The 18129-nt window shown below is 50.9% G+C and overlaps 1 protein-coding gene across 1 annotated transcript in view; it reads right to left on the bottom strand.

The window, feature by feature from the left end:
- LOC129710452 (uncharacterized) overlaps positions 1 to 18129 on the bottom strand; it is a 74090-nt gene that overhangs the window by 40501 nt on the left and 15460 nt on the right. Inside the window, exons 7-19 of the mRNA XM_055657407.1 lie at positions 16542 to 16675; positions 15142 to 15321; positions 14920 to 15063; positions 11741 to 12030; positions 10721 to 10897; positions 9671 to 9829; positions 9083 to 9157; positions 7904 to 7977; positions 7245 to 7410; positions 6646 to 6712; positions 3851 to 4119; positions 1636 to 1772; positions 411 to 469 (exon numbers count right to left, since the gene is read on the bottom strand). Coding sequence (XP_055513382.1) covers positions 411 to 469; positions 1636 to 1772; positions 3851 to 4119; positions 6646 to 6712; positions 7245 to 7410; positions 7904 to 7977; positions 9083 to 9157; positions 9671 to 9829; positions 10721 to 10897; positions 11741 to 12030; positions 14920 to 15063; positions 15142 to 15321; positions 16542 to 16675 — 1931 coding nt within the window. The remainder of the gene's footprint in view (positions 1 to 410; positions 470 to 1635; positions 1773 to 3850; positions 4120 to 6645; positions 6713 to 7244; positions 7411 to 7903; positions 7978 to 9082; positions 9158 to 9670; positions 9830 to 10720; positions 10898 to 11740; positions 12031 to 14919; positions 15064 to 15141; positions 15322 to 16541; positions 16676 to 18129) is intronic.

Here is an 18129-nt window from a genome sequence, read left to right on the forward strand (position 1 = left end):
CACCCGCAACAGGAGAGACGGCGGGATGGAGCGGCAAGCAGGAGGGATCTGACCACAGACCAGACCGACACTTCCCACAGCACCTGGGCTCCCCAGTACCAAACAGCGCCGCACCACGGGAGGAGCGGTGAGGGAGTGACGCGCTCTGGGAGAGGCGGTGAAGGAGTGCCACATTATGGGAGGGGCGAGCCTTTGAATTAGGAATAAGGCCCAGTCCACCTGCTCTGGGGCATGAAGTATCTGCCTCAATCAATGTCAATAAAGGAGTCCATTCTATCATTAACCTCACAATCTGTGGAATCTTGCTGTGTCTCTGGTAACAGCGAAGACCTTTGTTTAGACCTGTGGTTGGGCCATGTTGTGAGATGTCCTGTGGAGGTGACAGGCGCTACAGAAAGGCTGTATCTAGCCCGTCTCTGCCAGGGTCTCTATCCGAGTGTCCCACTCGCTCCACTTCGTCTCGTTTAACCTGTGGCGTGGTGATCAGAGGAGCAGGTCAATTAGACAGCAGGACACCCCCCCCCTCACACCCTGCAGTCACCCCCCCCCTCACACCCTGCAGTCACTCAACCCCCCCCCTCCCTCTCACCCTCACCCCGTTGTAGACTATTCCACAATGAGGGCCTTCACCCCCCCCACACACTAGGGATTGGGTTGGTCTGATGGTCTGACTCTCTCCCTCACCCTCCTGCTCTCCTTGCACCTGGGGTCACCGGGTCTCTGCAGCCCCGCGGGTCACCCATCACACCCCAGACTCAACCCCTGTCTCACAAACGGGCGGCACACCCTAGTGCTCAGTCCAGGAGCATCTTCACTTATCAATTCTTTTCCAAACATTCCCTGGACAAACCGTGCCTTTCTCTGCAATCCACTCCAGCCCCTAATCACCTCCCCAGCTCTGGTACCCACTCTGGCCGCTACACCCCGCCCTAATTCTGTAATCCTCTCCGGCTCCTACACCCCTCCGTGGTCCCAGTCCCTGATCTCTGGGATTCCCCTCCTCACACTTCCTGCCCTCCCTCTCCACCTTCCAATCACATCTAAAACCATCATTTTGACGCTCCCCGATAGTCGTAGAATCAATCAGCACAGAAACAGGCCCTTCAGCCCACGCATCCATGCTGACCATTATTAATCCCACTTGTCTGTATTAAGTCTATCCCTCTCTCGGCCCCGCTCATTGAAGAACCTGCCAGGTGTCTCTTAAATGGTGTTATTGTTCCTGCCTGCACCACCTCGTTCCAGATACAACTTGGAAAGATTTACCCCTCAAACTCCATTAAACCTTTGCCCTCTAGTTTTACACATCCCTAACCTGGGAGACAAGGCTCCCTATCTAGGCCTCTCATAATTGTATGTACCTCTACCATGTCTCCTCTCAACCTCCTTCGCTCAGGGAGAGCAGACCCAGTCTATCTTCTCTGCTGATAAAGCTCCACTCCAGGTAACGTCATGGTAAACCTTCTCTGCACCTTCTCTCGATTAAACCTGTCCAATAATGTAACAGCGGTGTTGCCACTGACTCTAATACTCTCGGGAGCTGGGAACAGGGGCTCAGGTGAACTAATGAGACCCCCTCCCGTCACCACCATCACAAGGCCTCATCGATCGCTGGGACTGGGAGTTGCTCTTTACCTCAGGCACCAGCGCCGATCCTCTCTCCCCTCGGGCGTGAGTCCCACCGTCACCTCCGTGAAGCTGTGGTTGTTTTTACACCTGGTCCGGAGCCAGAGGGGCAGGGTCCGCTCAAAGTAGAGAGTGGTGACCGCCCTCTGGGAAGATCAGACTCAGTTACATTGTGTCCTCGGCTGTGAGAGAGGCTTTTCCACCCCTCTGCTTCAAGCTGCCCTCCTCCTCCCGCAACCCCAACTCTTCCCCCCCCCCCCCCCCCCCCCCCATCACTTGATCCACCCACAACCTGTCCCTGCAGCCCCCCCCCCCTTGTGTCCCAGTCCTTCCCACTCTCCAGGGAAAAGTGGGATTTATGGATTCTTGGCTGAGGTGGGAAGATCCTCATTCTAAAACACTGAGTGCTGGAGAAATTCCCTCTACGGTTGAGGAAAGTAAGTATGTTTATTGGCCAAGTATTCACATACAAGGAATTTGCCTTGGTGCTCCGCCCATAAGTAACAACATGACAATACAGTGACTGTTACGAGCGACTCAGAAAACACTAAACATTAATAATAATAAAACATTAATGATAAAGACCATTGATCAAGCATGTGAACCAACAACATACCAGACCAAAGGGAGGCTGCAAATGTTTGGCTGTTGAGCAACTACTCGTGGATAAAAACAACATTCTTGCCATGAACAGCATTCATGGCGGGAATGTCAGACAACATTTTGGTTTCTGTCACCTGTCCTTCTCTCTCCACAGATGCTGCCTGACCTGCTGAGTTCCTCCAACACTTTGGGGTTTTTTTGCTGAAGATTCCAGCATCTGCAGTCTCTCGTGTCACCAGCCCCGCATCCCTCTTGGCACCACAGATCCTCCTTCCCGTGAAACTGCGGACCAGTGGCAGGACCAGAGAGAGGAGGAGCATTCCCCAGGGGCAAGGGGTGGGGAGGAGCGTGATGCAGGTGAAGGCAGGGAAGGTTTGAGAAGCAAACCGTGGGGGTAAACCACTGCAGATGATAGACACTGCCAGCAGGCCAGTCAGCAGCTGTGGAGAGAGATCTGCTGAAATAAAGCTTCGGATCAACGCCCCTTGTTTGGAAATCCATTCCCGGCAGTGGGTGGGTGGATGGGAGTGGGGAGGGGGGGCTGGCTGGATCCCTGCAGCCGGCCTCAGTCCTCAGTCCTGGGCGCCGTGAACTGTTAAACCGGAGATCACTGAGGGAAGGACTGGCCCCGCGGGTATTGCTGCCGTACCTGGACACTGTGGATCACCAGTCAGTCCAGGAGAAGGGTTCAGGCTCCATCAAAATCAACGAGGATCAGAATGGCCAACAGGCCTTTTAAAATGATTTCACTTTAATAACTTTCATGTCGTGTGAAGTTTGCTACTTTGAAAGAAAATAGATGATTCTTACATTTTAACTTTCTGACTTTGATGTTTATAGTTTGAGAATCTCTCTCAAAGTATTAATGTCAGTGAGAGTATTTACAGCCGGCACAGCAGGGTACAGAGGTCAGGCCCGTGGCCTCTGGTGGTGGCTGCAGGAGGGGCACCGGGCAGCAAGGTCAGCCAACAGAATCACAGAACATCAGACAGTACAGCACAGGAACAGGCCCTTCGGCCCAACATGCACATACTAAACACGATCCAGGTTAACATAAGAGTGTAGAAAGCAAGGGGGGGTGAAGAGCATTTTTGTGCCATGTAGCTGGGATCTGGGATAAGCTGCCTGAAGTTTTACCAAAGGGACACAAAGTGCTGGAGGAACTCAGCTGGTCAGGCAGCATCTCTGGAGGACATGGATGGACAATGTTTTGGGTTGAAATTCCTCTTCAGATCAGTCAGGTCTGCAGAAGGGTCCCAACCTGAAAAGCCACCTATCCATGTCCTTCAGAGATGCTGCCTGACCCGTTGCGTTACTCCAGCACTTTGTGTTTTTTTACTGAAGTTTCCAGCATCTGCAGTTCCTTGTGCCTGTATTTTCCCACAGGGAATTGGGTAATGGTGACAGAGGATAACAGGGAGAGGTGTGGGACCAGTTAGACAGCTCGACACAAGCTGACAGCCTGAACCAATCTCTCTCGTCCTGTGATCTGCTGTGGATCTTATTGGTCATATCACCAGTGTGACTGTCCCTTTCGGAAGCTCCCCTCCAGCAACGGGGGGGGACCCGACTCACCCCCAACCGCTCCCGCTGCCCCACCGACAACCAACGGGAAATGCACCTGGAGTTTCCAGATCTTCTCGCTTTCGCTGGAGATCTTGGTGACGGTCTCGCCCATCAGAGCGATCAGCATGTTCAGCAGGAGGATGAAGGTCAGGATGACGTAGAGCACCAGCAGGGTATGGAAGAAGATGGGGAACCTCGAGTGCTTCTGCACGCCCAGGTCGCCAAGCCCAATGGTGAGCTTGAAGAGCTCCAGGATGGCGGCGCTGAACCCGTCAAAGGGGCAGTCGGTGCCCACCGGGCACTCCTCGATCAACGAGGCCAGTGCTGCGGGCAGAATCAGAGTCACATGTTGGCAGCCACTCTGCAGAGCGAGGGGGGAAGAAATGGATGAAGGGGGAGATGAGCCAGGGAGGTGGGAGAAAGAGAAAGTGGGAAAGAGCAAAAGTGAAGAGCGCCTAAGTGAGATCTTTGAGGTATGGTACTTTGGGAGGTCAAATATAAAGGGAAAGTTTGTGGTTGATCGCAGAACCCTTTGGGTTAACGTATGATGAGCGTTTGACAGCACTGGGAAAATACTCACCAGAGTTTAGGAGGGTGAGGGGGGATCTCATTGAAACTTACCAAATGGTGAACAGCATGGATAGAGTGGATTTGGAGAAGATGTTTCCACAAGTGGGAGAGTCCAGGACTAGACGACACGGCCTCAGAAAAAAAAGGATGTATCTTTAGAAAGATGAGGAGGAATTTCTTTAGACAGAGGATGGTGAATCTGTGGAATTCATTGCCACAGATTACTGTGGAGGCCAAGTCATTGGGTATTTTTAAGGTGGAGATTGGCATATTCTTGATTAGTACGGTTTTCAAGGGTTATGGGGTTGAGAGGGAAAGATAAATCAGCTATGATTGAATGGCAGAGTAGACTCGAAGGGCCGAATGGCTTAATTCTGCTCCTATGACTTATGAACTCAACAGCACTGATGTACAGAGGGATCTTGGAGTGCAAGTCCACAGCTACCTGACAGTGTCAGCACTAGTAGATAGAGTGGTAAAAAAGGCATCTGGTATGCTCACCTTCATTGGTCAGGCATTGAGTATAAGAGTCAGGAAGTCATGATGCAGCTCTCTAAATCTTTGGTTAAGCTGCAATTGGAATATTGTGTGCGGTTCAAATCATCTCAATACAGGAAGTATGTGGAGGCTTTGAAAATGATGCAGTGGTACCAGTTAGAGAGCTCGACACAGGCTGACGAGGCTTTAGTTATAAGTAGAGGCTGGACTAACTTGGATTGTTTTCTATGGAACGCTGGAGGCTGAGGGGAGACCCGATAGAAATTTATTAAATTATGAGAAGCATAGATACGGTAGACAGTTAAAATCTTTATTCCAAGATGGACTAGAGGCCATAGCTTTAAGATGAAAGGGGCAAGTTTAAAGTAGATGTGCAGAGCAATTTCTTAGTTACAGAGTGAACGGTGGATGCCTGGAATGAGTTGTGAAGGGTGGTGGTGGAGGCAGATATAAATGTGGCATTTAAAAGGCTTTTAGATAGGCACGTGGATTTGGAGAGAATGGGGATATGGATCACATGCAGGCAAAGGGGGCGAGTTTAACCTCAAAAGGACACAAAGTTCTGGAGTAACTCGGCGGGTCAGGCAGCATCTCTGGAGAACATGGATGTTTCGGGTTGAGACCCTTCATCAGGCATGTTTAACCTGGTATGTCGACATGGACATGTGGGCTATAGGGTCTGTTCCTGCGCTCCACTGCTAATCAAGAATGGAGCAAAGGAGAAAATAAAATTTAGGAGGGGGAAATAAAGGAGGAAAAAAAAAGCAAGAGTAAAGGAAGGAGAGAAAGATGAAAGTGTGAGAAAGAAAGAGAACAAGGAAATATTTCTACGGCAACTCTACAATCTCTCCAGGAACTTCACATCCTTCAACTGTGGCTATGCTATCACGAGGAAATGGCTGGCATTGTCCAGTTGGGCCGAAGGGTCCGTTTCCCTGCTGTGTGACACTTTGACCCTGTGTACAGGTGTCAGAGGTTATAGGGAGAAGGCAGGAGAATGGGGTTAGGAGGGAGAGATAGGTCAGCCATGGCGGAGTAGATTTGATGGGCCGAATGTCCTCATTCTACTCCTATTCCTTATGACCCTGGGAAATGCAGCAATCAATTATGATGATTGTGTAAACGTTGCTTATCATAGAGGAGGAGAATCAGCCCATCCAAACTATGCTCGCTCCCACCGGAAATCCCACCGTCGAAGTACAGCACAGGAACTGGCCCTTTGGCCCATCATTCCCAAATCCCTTGCTCCTTGTTTCCCCGTGGCCCATCATCCAACATGCACACTTCATTGATTCCATTTGCCACCCACTGATTCCATTTGCTACACACAAAGGCCATTTGGGATGTCGTTGGAATGTGGGAGGGAACCGGACTATCCGTGGGAAACCCAAGCGGTCAAAGGGAGAAGGAAAAACTCCACACAGACAGCTGTGCCGTGTCCTCACTCTTCCCCTCTCCCTATCCCATGTTATTTATGAACATTGGCCAGGAGAATTCCTGCTCTTCTTCAGACTGCTGGACCTCTTGCAGCTACTTGTGGCCTTTGGGTTACCGTCACCCCGACAGACAGGGCCTACGGCAGTGCTGCACACCCTCGGCACCGCGACGTCAGCCTGGGTTCTTGTTCAGAAGCGAGATTTGAACCAACTACCCACACACGCCGGGGATGAGGGAGGGGCTCACCTCCACCCAGCCTGAAACCCCGAGAAATCAGCCCAGGGGTGAAAGGAGAGGGCATACAAGGACCACTGTAGGTGAACGCTCGACTGAACCAGGGCTTACCTGCTGCAAATCCCACGATAAAAACCGCATAGATCAGGAGAAATCTCAGGATATCCTGCAGAATAATCTGTAAACACAAGGCAAGGCTCGGTGGTTAATGGATCCGACGGTTCTAACCTTGCAATGGAACGACCGTCATGTAATCCCACTTTCACATCCATTAGGAGCAATTTACAGGAGCCAATTAACCTACAAACATGCACAATTTTAGGATGAGGGAGGAAACCAGGCGACACGGAGGAAACTCAATCAGTCACAGGGAGAATGGGCAAACTCCACACGAACAGCACCCAAGGTCAGGATCGAACCCGGGTCACTGACGCTGTGAGTCAGCAGTTCCACCCACTGTACCACCACCTGAAGCTGCTTCCAAATCTTTCAAGGGATGATCCGTGTTAATGTTGTATAATCTGACTGGTTGGACTACAAACTGTACTGTCTCAGTGATGATCACAGCCTCTCCCTGTGAGCTCTGGCCGATCTCCCATGTGTGGGCTGAGCGGGGATTAGTCCAGATGTGGCAATGCAACAGCTGCCTAATGATGTACCCTTGCACCTGGGACAGGCCCCTCCCCTCAGGGAGCTTTTGCCTGACTTACCTTCTTAATCATCACGCAGTAAATGCCGGTGAGTTTGAAGCCCCGTGTGTAGTACAGCACGTTGAACCAGCCGAGCGCCAGACTCAGGACCAGCAAGATCTGGGAGCCGTCCACATCTGCCCAGCACAGGGAGCTGAAGGCAATCACCAGTCCCGACTGCACAAAGCTGCCCACAACACAGAGAGAGTAAGGGGGTTACATGAAGTGTTATAATCCGCCTGCAACACATGCTGGAGGGATAATGGGGGGTTGGGTACAGAGAAAGAGAGAGAATGGGGAGAGAGAGGGAACCCAGGGGGTGAGAGAGAGTGAGAGAGCCTGGGGGAGAGGGGGGAAAGAATGAGAGAGCAGGAATAGAATGAGAGATTGGGGAGAGAGGGCAGGAGTGGGGGGAGAGGGAACGTTAGCGGGGTTGGAGGGAGGGAGTGGGGGAGAGGGAGGGAGAAGGGGAGGGAGCGGGGGGCGGGGGAGGCAGTTCCGGCAAACTCACAGCTTCACTCTCTGATACACACTCTCTGCTCTCAAACACACCCGCTCCAACTTGTACAGTCATGGAATCAGCACACACAGATCACCAGCTCATACCCGGCTGCCCCATTGGCCCACCGCACCAATCCTCTCCCGCATACTCTCCTGAGACACAGCTGACCAGTACTTACTACAGGACGTTGAAGGACCCGTCCACCAGCACGGAGTGTATGTCAGAACGCCGGAGATAGACTATCTCAACCCCCTGTAACGGACGGGGAAATAGTGGTTTAGTGTTTCCAGCCAGGAATCGTGCTGGGATTTAGTTTAGTTTAGAGTTTCGTTTAGAGATACAGCATGGAAATAAGGCCCTTCGGTCCACACTGTCCGCACTGACCAGCGATCCCCGTACACTAACACTATCCTACACACACTTGGGTCAATTTACAATTTTGTCTAAGCGAATTAACTTACAAACCTGTGTGTCTTTGGAGAGTGGGAGGAAACCAGAGCACCTGGAGATGAAACACGCAGGTCACGGGGAGAATGTACAAACTCCGTACAGATAGCAACCGTAGTCAGGATCGAACCTGGGTCTCTGGCACTGTGAGGCAACAACTCTACTGCTGTGCCACTGTGCTCTCCCAGGTCCTTGCCCTGTCAACATAAGGCTGCTGTATAACAATGTTTTAGTGTTCAAAGTTAAAAAGGATTATTGTTTTTACTGCTTTTAGGTGCGACTGTCAGAAAGAGTCGCGGCAATATGTTGGCAGCTGGTGAGGAGAGAGTGGAGCCTCACACGGAACTGCAGATGTTGGGATCCGGAGCAAAACATAAAGTGCTGGAGAAACACAATGGGTCAGGCAGCATCCATGGAGGGAAACGGACAGAGGTTGTTTTGGGTTAAGACACAGATTGGGGCCTGACTGGCTGTGGGAGCCATTCTGTCAGAGCAGTTTCTGTGTTGAAAAAATCTCTGTGTCACATACTCTGACAAGTTGTGGTCACATTGGATGGGGGGGGGGGGATAAGGTGGGAGGGGTTGAGGTGACTTCAGACACCCCTTTGCAGACCCTCTCAATGCCGTTCTCAATTGTGGGATATCCTGGCCCAGTGACATTGGTGGAGTTTTGGATGACATGGGGTATTGTCGGTGCCTCACACTGAGTTCAATCCTGAGCTCGGGCGCTGTCGGTGTGGAGTCTGCACGGTCCCCCTGTGACCGCGGGGGCTTCTCGACGAGGTGTGGGAGGTTGGTGGGCGAACCACATCTGTAAAATACCGAAAGTATGAGGGGGGGGGGGGGGGTGAAGTGCGGGTGGGGGGCGGACTGCTGAACCGCTGTCCAGAGTAAATGGCAGTGAACTCACCTCCTTAATGAGAAAGTAGACAGCAGCCAGCACGATGTAGCTCTGGGTTTTAACCCAGACCACGCACCCCGAAGCCTGTGCAGGGTGAGCAGAGTGTCTGTTAATCATCGGCAGCAGAGTACTCGGCAAGAACTACATTGTAATTTTGCAGCAACGGACCAACTAATAGTTCTGAGACAGTCCTCTGGTACCGTCTGAAACCAGCAGATGAAGCAGCGTTGAGGACAGTCGTGGTGGGATCTCCCTACTGCTGCGCCCCCCCACATGCAACAGGGACCCAATGCGGTGACCTCTCTACAGTGCTGGGGTGTAGGCATCATTGGAGAGGGCAGTGTTCAATGCCCTCCCTTTCCTCCCTTTCCACCCCCCCCCCCCCCCCCCCCCCCCACCTCTGTGAGAGGTAACACAACGCTTCTACCTTCTGTGTGGTGCGGCCCCTGGCCCCAGGGTAAAGACCATGCCTGAACTCTCGGAGGGCATTGAACGGGCAGAAATCAGGTGAACCGAGAGTTCAGGTGAACTGGATCAGGATACTCAGTGTCGTCGTCTACCCCCCCCCTCCCCCCCCCCCCCCCCCCCCAGACCTACCTTGCTTCCCTTGGGTCTGTGTGAAGCCACGATGGTCAGGCACATGATGTACGACAGGTACAAGAGGAAGCTGATGAGGAAGATGTAGGCACCAAAATCCTCCCACTTCTTCTGCAGGAGCTCGTTCATCGGTTCCACACACAGCATCTCATGTCGATTCTGGAATCAGCGGAGGTTGGGTTGGTCGGGCAATGGGTGCCATGTGTGGTGAGCAGTGAGCTCCCTCCCCATCCCATTGCATGGGTGCCATCGCCACCAGGCAAACCCACCCCTGCAGCAGCCTGCTCGAGGCATCCCCGGGGTCTGGCCAGCAGGCAGCACAGTGGTAAAGAGCCGCTGCCTCACAGCACCAGAGACCCTGGTTCAATCCTGACCTCAGGTGCTGTCTGTGAGGAGTTTGCATGTTCTCGCTACAACCACACGAGTTTCCTCCCACATCCCAAAGATGTGCGGGTCTATGGGTTAAATTGCCCCTAATGTGTAGGGAGTGGTAGAATCTGTGGGGAATTTATAACAAAGTAGAGATAATCTAGTTGGATTATATGAGAGTAGGATTTGTGTGAATGGGCGCTTGATAATTAGACTAGGTGGTCTGAAGAGCCTGTTTCTGTGCCATATCTCTCTCAAACAAGAACTATTGGCACGCTTTCCATTTTATCCACGAGCATCACAGCCCAGTATTATATTGTCTATTACTTTGTAATTCTTGTGGTTCCTTTCACTGGCAAGTGTGGGTGGAGAGATGGAGGGGGAGAGGGGTCCCAGCGTGATGTGGTCCCCACGTTATGTCCCAGACGACACACTTCCCATGTGATATGGTCCTCCACGTGATACGACCCCCGTGTGACACACATACCCCGTGCTACGTGCGCTGCATGATACGCCACGTGTGACAGGCTCCGCCTGCTACATGCTTCACTTGATACATGCCCTGACACACGTTCCCCGTGTTACATGTGGGACGACCCATGTTCCCCGTGTTGCGTGCTCTGTGTAACATGTGCTCCACGTGTTATATGCTCCGTGTGACACGTTGCGTGTGCTACGCACCCTATTCCTGCTGCTGTAAACGACAGTCTGCAGCACGGAGTTTTCCTCAATCGTATCGACTCCCGACAGATCGTAGAGAGAACAGGACACCGGCCCGTATTCCCACTCCGTGAACTTCCTGGAGAGGTGCTTGTATTTCTGCTGCTTTATTTCCCGTCCCAGAATGTGTTTAAATATCTACAGAAAGGAAAGAGCAGAGGGTCTGAGCACTGACCGGGAACTCCCTGCCCCAAGAACCCCTGGCGGTACGGCCCAGCCCAGCCCAGCCCAGCCCAGCTCACCAGTATAGATACGGCGAAAAGCTTGTTTGTTGTGTGCCATCCAGTCAGTGGAAAGACTATACATGATTACAATCATGCCACCCACTGTGTATAGACACAGGAGAAATGGTATAATGTTTGGTGCAAGATTATGGCCAGTAAAGTCTGATAAGGGTTAGGGTCTCTAGTGAGGTAGAGGGTAGGTCACAACTGCTCTCTAGTTAGTGATAGGATGGTTCAGTTGGCTGGTTACATCAGCCTACATGGATCAGGTGGGTGCCTAGAAGGCACTTTTAGGGGTGGTGCTGGAGTCAGATGCGATATTGGCATTTAAGAGGATTTTAGACAGGCACAAGGAAATACAGGGAATGGTGGGATATGGATCACATGTTGTGGAAGAGATCAGTTTAACTTGTCATCATGTTCGGCATGGACACTGGGCTGAAGGGCCTGCTCCTGTGCTATACTGTTCAATGTTCCAAGTGCTCGATGCTGCCGAGAAACGATTTGGTTCCCCGGCACACCTGGTGGAGAGACTTGTCTGTCCTAGATAGACACAAAATGCTGGAGTAACTCAGCGGGACAGGCAACATCTCTACATAGAAGGGATAGGTGACGTTTCGGGTTGAGACCCTTGTTCAGACTCCATCCCAGTCTGGTCTACACATGGCTGACCCACACGACATTCCCCGCCGCAGCCTGGGGGTCGGCCGGAGACGGAGGAAAGAATCGGTCACCTCCCCGGCCCACGGGCACCTACCTCGATCTTGCCGATGCAGGCAGCGAGCCTTAGCGGAGTCAGACCCTTGCGGTTGGCGATCTTCTCCAGGTTGCCAGGAGGCTCCAGGTCCGCGCTCCTGGTCAGAAGCAGGTCGTACATGGTGGTGACAAAGGTGCGCGTCTCTGCCGTCTCGCCGGCGATGGACACCAGGGCATGCAGCACCGTGTTGCCCGCCCGGTCCTGGGCCCGGGGGTCGGCTCCCTGCTCAATCAGGAAGCTCACCACCTCTGGCTGGTTGGTGCAGGCAGCCAGCCCCAGCGGGAAGCCTCCTGTTCAAAGCCACGGAAACAATCAGTGCTGTATGTCCAGGCTCTGTCCCTGCTACCTGTCATCCCCTCCCCTCCTCTCCCCCCCCCTCCCACTCGCCCCCCCCTTCCCCTCCCCTCCTGCCCCTCCCCTACTCATCCTCCTTCCCCACCCCGTCACAGTCTTTACATTGAAAACTGGATACTCATGTACATTGGCCAGTCCACATCTGTGTGTTCAGCCACTGTATACTTGGGTACAGGTTAGGGTATATTTGTGTGCATTTACCTGCGGCACAATGGCGCAGAGGTAGAGTTGCTGCCTTAAAACGCCAGAGACCCAGGTTCGATCCTGACTACTGGTGGTGTCTGGGCGGTGGTTTGTATGTTCTACCTCGTGGGTTTTCTCTGGGTGTTCTGGTTTCCTCCCACATCCCAAAGACGTGCAGGTTTGTAGGTTGCTGGTTTCTGTAAAATTGGTCCCTGGTGTGTAGGATAGAACTAGTGTAAGGGTGATCGCTGGTATAGGCTGTGTGCCAAGCCTCGAAAATGTGTCTAGATTTAACCTTCATGACCCATGTCTGGGAACTACTTGATATTTTGCACAGATTTAGATAAAATATAATTGTGAAGGAAGTCATAACTCGTCAGTGTCAAAAGTTGCACATTAATTAATAAACAATAAGCTCGAACGCGCCATCTAGTGTTCAATGCTCATATTACTCCATGAGGAGCCTAATTCCATGCTGCTGTCTATTTAAACCATATATTATTATACCATATGACTTGTGAATATGACTGTAATTATACATAATTATATTATATAAAAATAATATAATTAATAAAATTGTGAGTGCATATTTTGAATGAGACTGCCGCATAGGTCCGGTTCCTGAACCAGCCTAATTAATGGGTGAGGGCAGTTGCTGTGGGTTCCCCCGTTTACTGAAGCCCACTGCAGAGTGGGGGTCACGGCCATAGTGGGACTGGGGCAGTACCAGGCTGGGGAAAGGCTAAAGCATCTTCCACTGACAGGAAAATGCCTAACCCTAACTCGCCCCCCCCCTTTCAGAGTTGCCCCAAGGCTGGAGCTAGAGCCGGAGCCACTTTGGGACCAGCTTGCAGGCTCCGTATGTGTGGCCTTCTGGATCATGATGGTGATGATGGTGGGTAGCAGCACTGCCCTGCACGCCGCCCGGGCCGCCTTCAACACCCCCATAGCGCCGGCTCTGTCAGTCTGTACGCTCACTCGCTGCAACACCAGCCGGCCAACAGCCCGACCAACCACTCGCAGCACCCACCAGCGGTCCGACAGCCCGACCGATCCTTCACAGCATCCACCGGCGGTCTGACAGCCAGACCGACAGATTGATCAACTGACCAATTAATTGACCGATCGACCAACCGACTGACTGACTTCTGACTGACCATCTGACTGACCCTAATCCTACCCTAGCTCTACATTTGTTATTTATCATTTCTATTTAACAGTTCACATCATAATTTTACAAAGATAAATCAATTGTAGAACAAAATTATCAGCAAGGTTAACATTACCTTTATTCCTTCAAAATCTTGCTATTGTTTTGATTTAATTAGGATGCAGCCATGATCCCATAGTGCTCGCTGCCTAGCTACCATGAAACAAAGCGCGTGATTGGTCAATTGGCGTCCAACGCAATGTCAAACATGCATTGATTGGACAATCGCTACTCGGAAAATTGGAGGTTTTTCTCATATTTTAAATAAATATATGTGCAGGTTTTGTTCTTGACGAGTTTCAGGTGTGATTTCTATAATATTTTTACACAATATGTTAAAAATTCAAGTAGTTACGTGATTTGGGTCATGAACTTAAAGGAAAAAGCACCCCAGCCTACAGCCTAGTAGGCACAGACTTGGTAAGTTTCCTCGCTGTATCTCTAAAACAAAAACCAGGATGAGGTAGGTATAAATAACAACATTAAAAAGATATGTGGCAAGTACATGGATTGGAAAGGTTCAGAAGGATGTGGGCCAAGCACATGAAAGGGAACTAGCGCATGGGGCACCTTGGTTGGCCTAGACGTGTTGGACTGCAGGGCCTGTTTCCGTGTAATGGCCAATGTATCAGTGTACATCTATGTATGTTTTAGCTGCAAATACACAAATATATAAAACGTTACAAAAATATACACACAAATTCACAGCCTGTATATTGTAGTCAGAATATACCTTGTTGCATTGGCCCATCTATATATCAAAGTCAAAGTGTGTGTTTTAACCCGTGTACATATGAATTGGCCACAGTATATGTGTGTTTGTCTTGAGTATATCCATGTGTGCATTGGTTTTAGCTGGGAAACAATGTCATAGGCAAAGATGAACGCAGAGATGAATACATAGAGATGAACACAGAGATATAGTATATACTGGCCTGCTCACACTGAAATACGCTGATAAATAAATGCAAATATACACTGGCTTGCAGATCACTGTGCATCTTTGTGTGCACATCCTCCGTCTGTGGCCTGTGTCTTGCGCCCGTCTCTGTGCATGTGACCCTGCGTGCTTGACTGCACGTCTGGGTATGTGTTCCTTGCACTCCCCCTAGTGTGCTCCCGACTGTGCAAGCACCACCCTGTATATGTGGTCAGTGCCTTTTCCCCCACCCCTGTGTACATGTCTCCTGTGCGTGGCCAGTGCTTGCCATCGCAACCGAGTACATGTCTCCAGTGTATGGCTACCACCTTGCCCCCCACCTCAATGTACACGCCCCTGTATGAAGCTGGTGTCTTGTCCCCACCACTGTGCGGGTGCCACCAAAGATCATGCTCTGCTCTATGATCTTTGGATGCCACCATGAGTGGCCGGTCCTTGCACACGTGTGTGTACACCAGCCGGTGCATGCGGCTCTGCCTGGCCCCCACCCACCGAAGTAGAAGGAGCACTGCTTGTGTCTCTTGTTGCGGAAGAAGCTGCCCTTAGCCATGGGGTCGACGGTGGCTCCGCTCTGCATCAGGAGCCGGACGAGGTCGCAGCGCCGGCGCTCCACCGCGATGTGCAGAGCCGTCTGCCCTGGAAACAAAACAGACAGTGAACATGGGCTGGGAGCAGGGGGCCGGCGGCATGGAGCGGCGGCGAGCGACGCCCTACCCCGGTAGATCTTGTCCGTGTAGGCGGCGTTGACGAACTGCGGCAGGTCTCCGCAGCTCCGCGAGAAGGAGATGAGCTTCCTGACGACCTGCACCGTCACGCTGTCCTGGTACTGCTCTTCCACCTTGTTGGTGATCTTCAGCAGGGCCTTCATCAGGCACGTCTGGCCCGTGTTGGGGTCTGCGGAAGATTCCGGAAAGAGAGCATCGGCGAGGGACAGTGCAGGCGCTGAAGCAACACACTGAAGCTGGAGGAACTCTATGGGTCAGATGGCATCTGGGGAGGGAATGGACAGGTACCGTTTCAGGTCTGGACCCTTCTACAGCCTGATGGTGTGGGAGGGAGAAGTTGGAAAAGAGAGGCGAGGCAAGAACACAACGGGCTTGCGATATAAGGTAAAAATGGGTAGACTGGGACTTATTCCTTTGCAGCGTTGGAGGCTGAGGAGTGTTCTCATTGAGGTGTACAAGATCATGAGGGGAAATGGATAATGTGAAAGTCTTTTTGACCAGGGTAGATGATTATAAAACTAGAACATTAACACAAAAAATTGCAGGTACCGGAATATTGAGCAAAAACCACAAAGTGCTGGAGTAACTCATTAGGTCAAGCAGCATTTCTGGAGAACATGGATTGGTGATATTACAGGTTGGGACCCTTCTTCAGACTGATTGTAGTAAGGGGGGAGAAAGCTGGAAGAGTGGTGGAGGCTGGGCAGAGACAGGCTTGATAGGTGGAGACAGTGGGGGGAGTTGATTGGCAGATGGGTAAACAAAGGTGAAAGACAATAAGGTGTCAGATAAGGAGAGAAGTGAATTGAGAAACAGAAACATAGAAAATAGGTGCAGGAATAGGCCATTCGGCCTTTTGAGCCAGCACCGCCATTCAATATGATCATGGCTGATCATCCAAAATCAGTGCACCCTTGATTCTTTCCCATATCCCTTGATTCCGTTAGCCCCAAGAGCTACATCCAACTCTCCCTCCTGAATACATCCAGTGAATTGGCCTCCACTGTCTTCTGTGGCAGAAAATTCCACAGATCCTGTGGCAGAGAATTCCAGAGAAACCAGAGGATGTAGGAAGAAGGTAATGGGGAAAACAGGGAGCGAAATAATAGGAGAAACTGCACTTTGTCCATTTCCCTCCATGGATGCTGCCTGTAAAAAAACGTGCATCAACAGCACTGGCGGTCAGGATGGAACCCGGGTTGCTGGAGCTGTGAGGTAGCAGCTCTCTGGTTTTCGACGTACCCTGTGCTCCCATGCCTCGAACTGCCTCCAAGATCATCAGTACATCCTCTCCACACACACCGACAAGTTGTTGGAGGTGGAGGGAGGCCCTCAGCAGACACGGTGCAGGGTCGGGTAAAGTCTCCACCTCTCTCTCTGGACTCTTACCTCTGAGCGCAGGGTGCGAGAGGTTCCAGTCTGAAGCCTCCATCTTCTGCAAGAGGCTGTCAATCATCTCCAGGTTGCCTTTAAATATTGCGCCGAAGAGTTGGAGCCTGAACGAGTTGAGATCGCAAAGATTCCTTGACAAAAGAGAGGAGCAGATCTCTGTTAGGATGTAACATCTTTGCTGCTGTTTGCAGCAGAGGAAGGTCTGACGTGGACCCTGTTGCTGCTGATGTGTCAAGACCAAGGCTGTGGAGCTGCCTGTTCAAACGTTGGTGAATAGAAATCATGTTTGACCAAGTTATTGGAAAAAGTAGATCGCAACACAAGCAGGTAGATACAGTGGTACAGAAAACATATGGTCTGCTTGCCTTCATCAGTTGGGGCATTGAGTATAAGAATCAGGAAATCATGTTGCAGCTTTATAAAACTTTGAGACAGACACAAAGGAATAGAGTAACTCAGCAGGTCAGGCAGCATCTCCGGGGAAAAGCAACAGGTGACGTTTTGGGTGGAGACCCTTCTTCAGAACGTTGGTTGGGCCACATTTAGAGTATTGTGTACACTTCTGGTTGTGGATGTGGAGGCTTTGGAGAGGGTGCAGACGAGATTGACCAGTATACTGCCTGCATTAGAGAGTATTAGCTATGAGAAAAGATTGGACACATTTGTATTCTTTTGTCTGGAGCATGGGAAGTTGAGGGGAGACCTGATGGAAGTATATAAAATTATGAGAGGCATAGATATGGTAGACAATCAGAACTTTATCCCAGGGTGTAAATGTGAAAGACTAGAGTGCATATCTTTGAGTAAGAGAAGGACAGTTCAAAGGAGATGTGCAGGGGAAGTTTTTTTACCCAGAGAGTTTTACCCAGGAATGTGCTGCCAGGAGTGCAGGTGAAGGCAGATACAATAGTTGCATTTAAGAGGATTTTAGATAGGGTGAAGGATATGCAGGGAGTGGAGGGAAATGAATCACGTGGGTGCAGAGAATAGTTTAACTTGGCATGTTTAGCATTGGTATTATGGGCTGCCGGCAACTTGACAGGCTCATTATCACGTCCAGCGTGTGTCGGGTGAACAAATCTCCCATGCCGTGCCAACCAAGATGCCCCATCTAAGATAGTCCCAGTTGCCAGTGTTTGGTCCAAATCCCACTAAACATTTCCTATCCATGTACCTGTCCAAATGTCTTCTTAAAATTAACCCTTTATTTAAAATAGTTTGTTATTGCACCTGCATCAACTACCTCCTCTGGCAGCTCGTTTCACACACCCACTGTCCGTGTGAAAACATTGCCTCTCAGGTTCCCATTCAATTTTTCCATTTGCACCTTAAACCAGAGAAGATGTTCTCTGGTTTTTGATTCTCCAGCCTGGTTAAAAGACCTTTCCCACTCCCCTCATGATTTTATACATCTCGATAAGATCACACTTCAGCCTCCTGCACTTCAAGGATTAAATTCCTAGCCTGTCCAATCTATTCCTGCAGTTCCAACCCTCAAGTCCTGGCAACATCCTTGTAAATCTTCTCAGCACCCTTTCCAGCTTAATCTTTCTCTATCTTTCACATAGCACGGTGACCAAAATAA

This window comes from Leucoraja erinacea, chromosome 28 (genome assembly GCF_028641065.1).
Source record: "Leucoraja erinacea ecotype New England chromosome 28, Leri_hhj_1, whole genome shotgun sequence".
NCBI lineage: Eukaryota > Metazoa > Chordata > Chondrichthyes > Rajiformes > Rajidae > Leucoraja > Leucoraja erinaceus.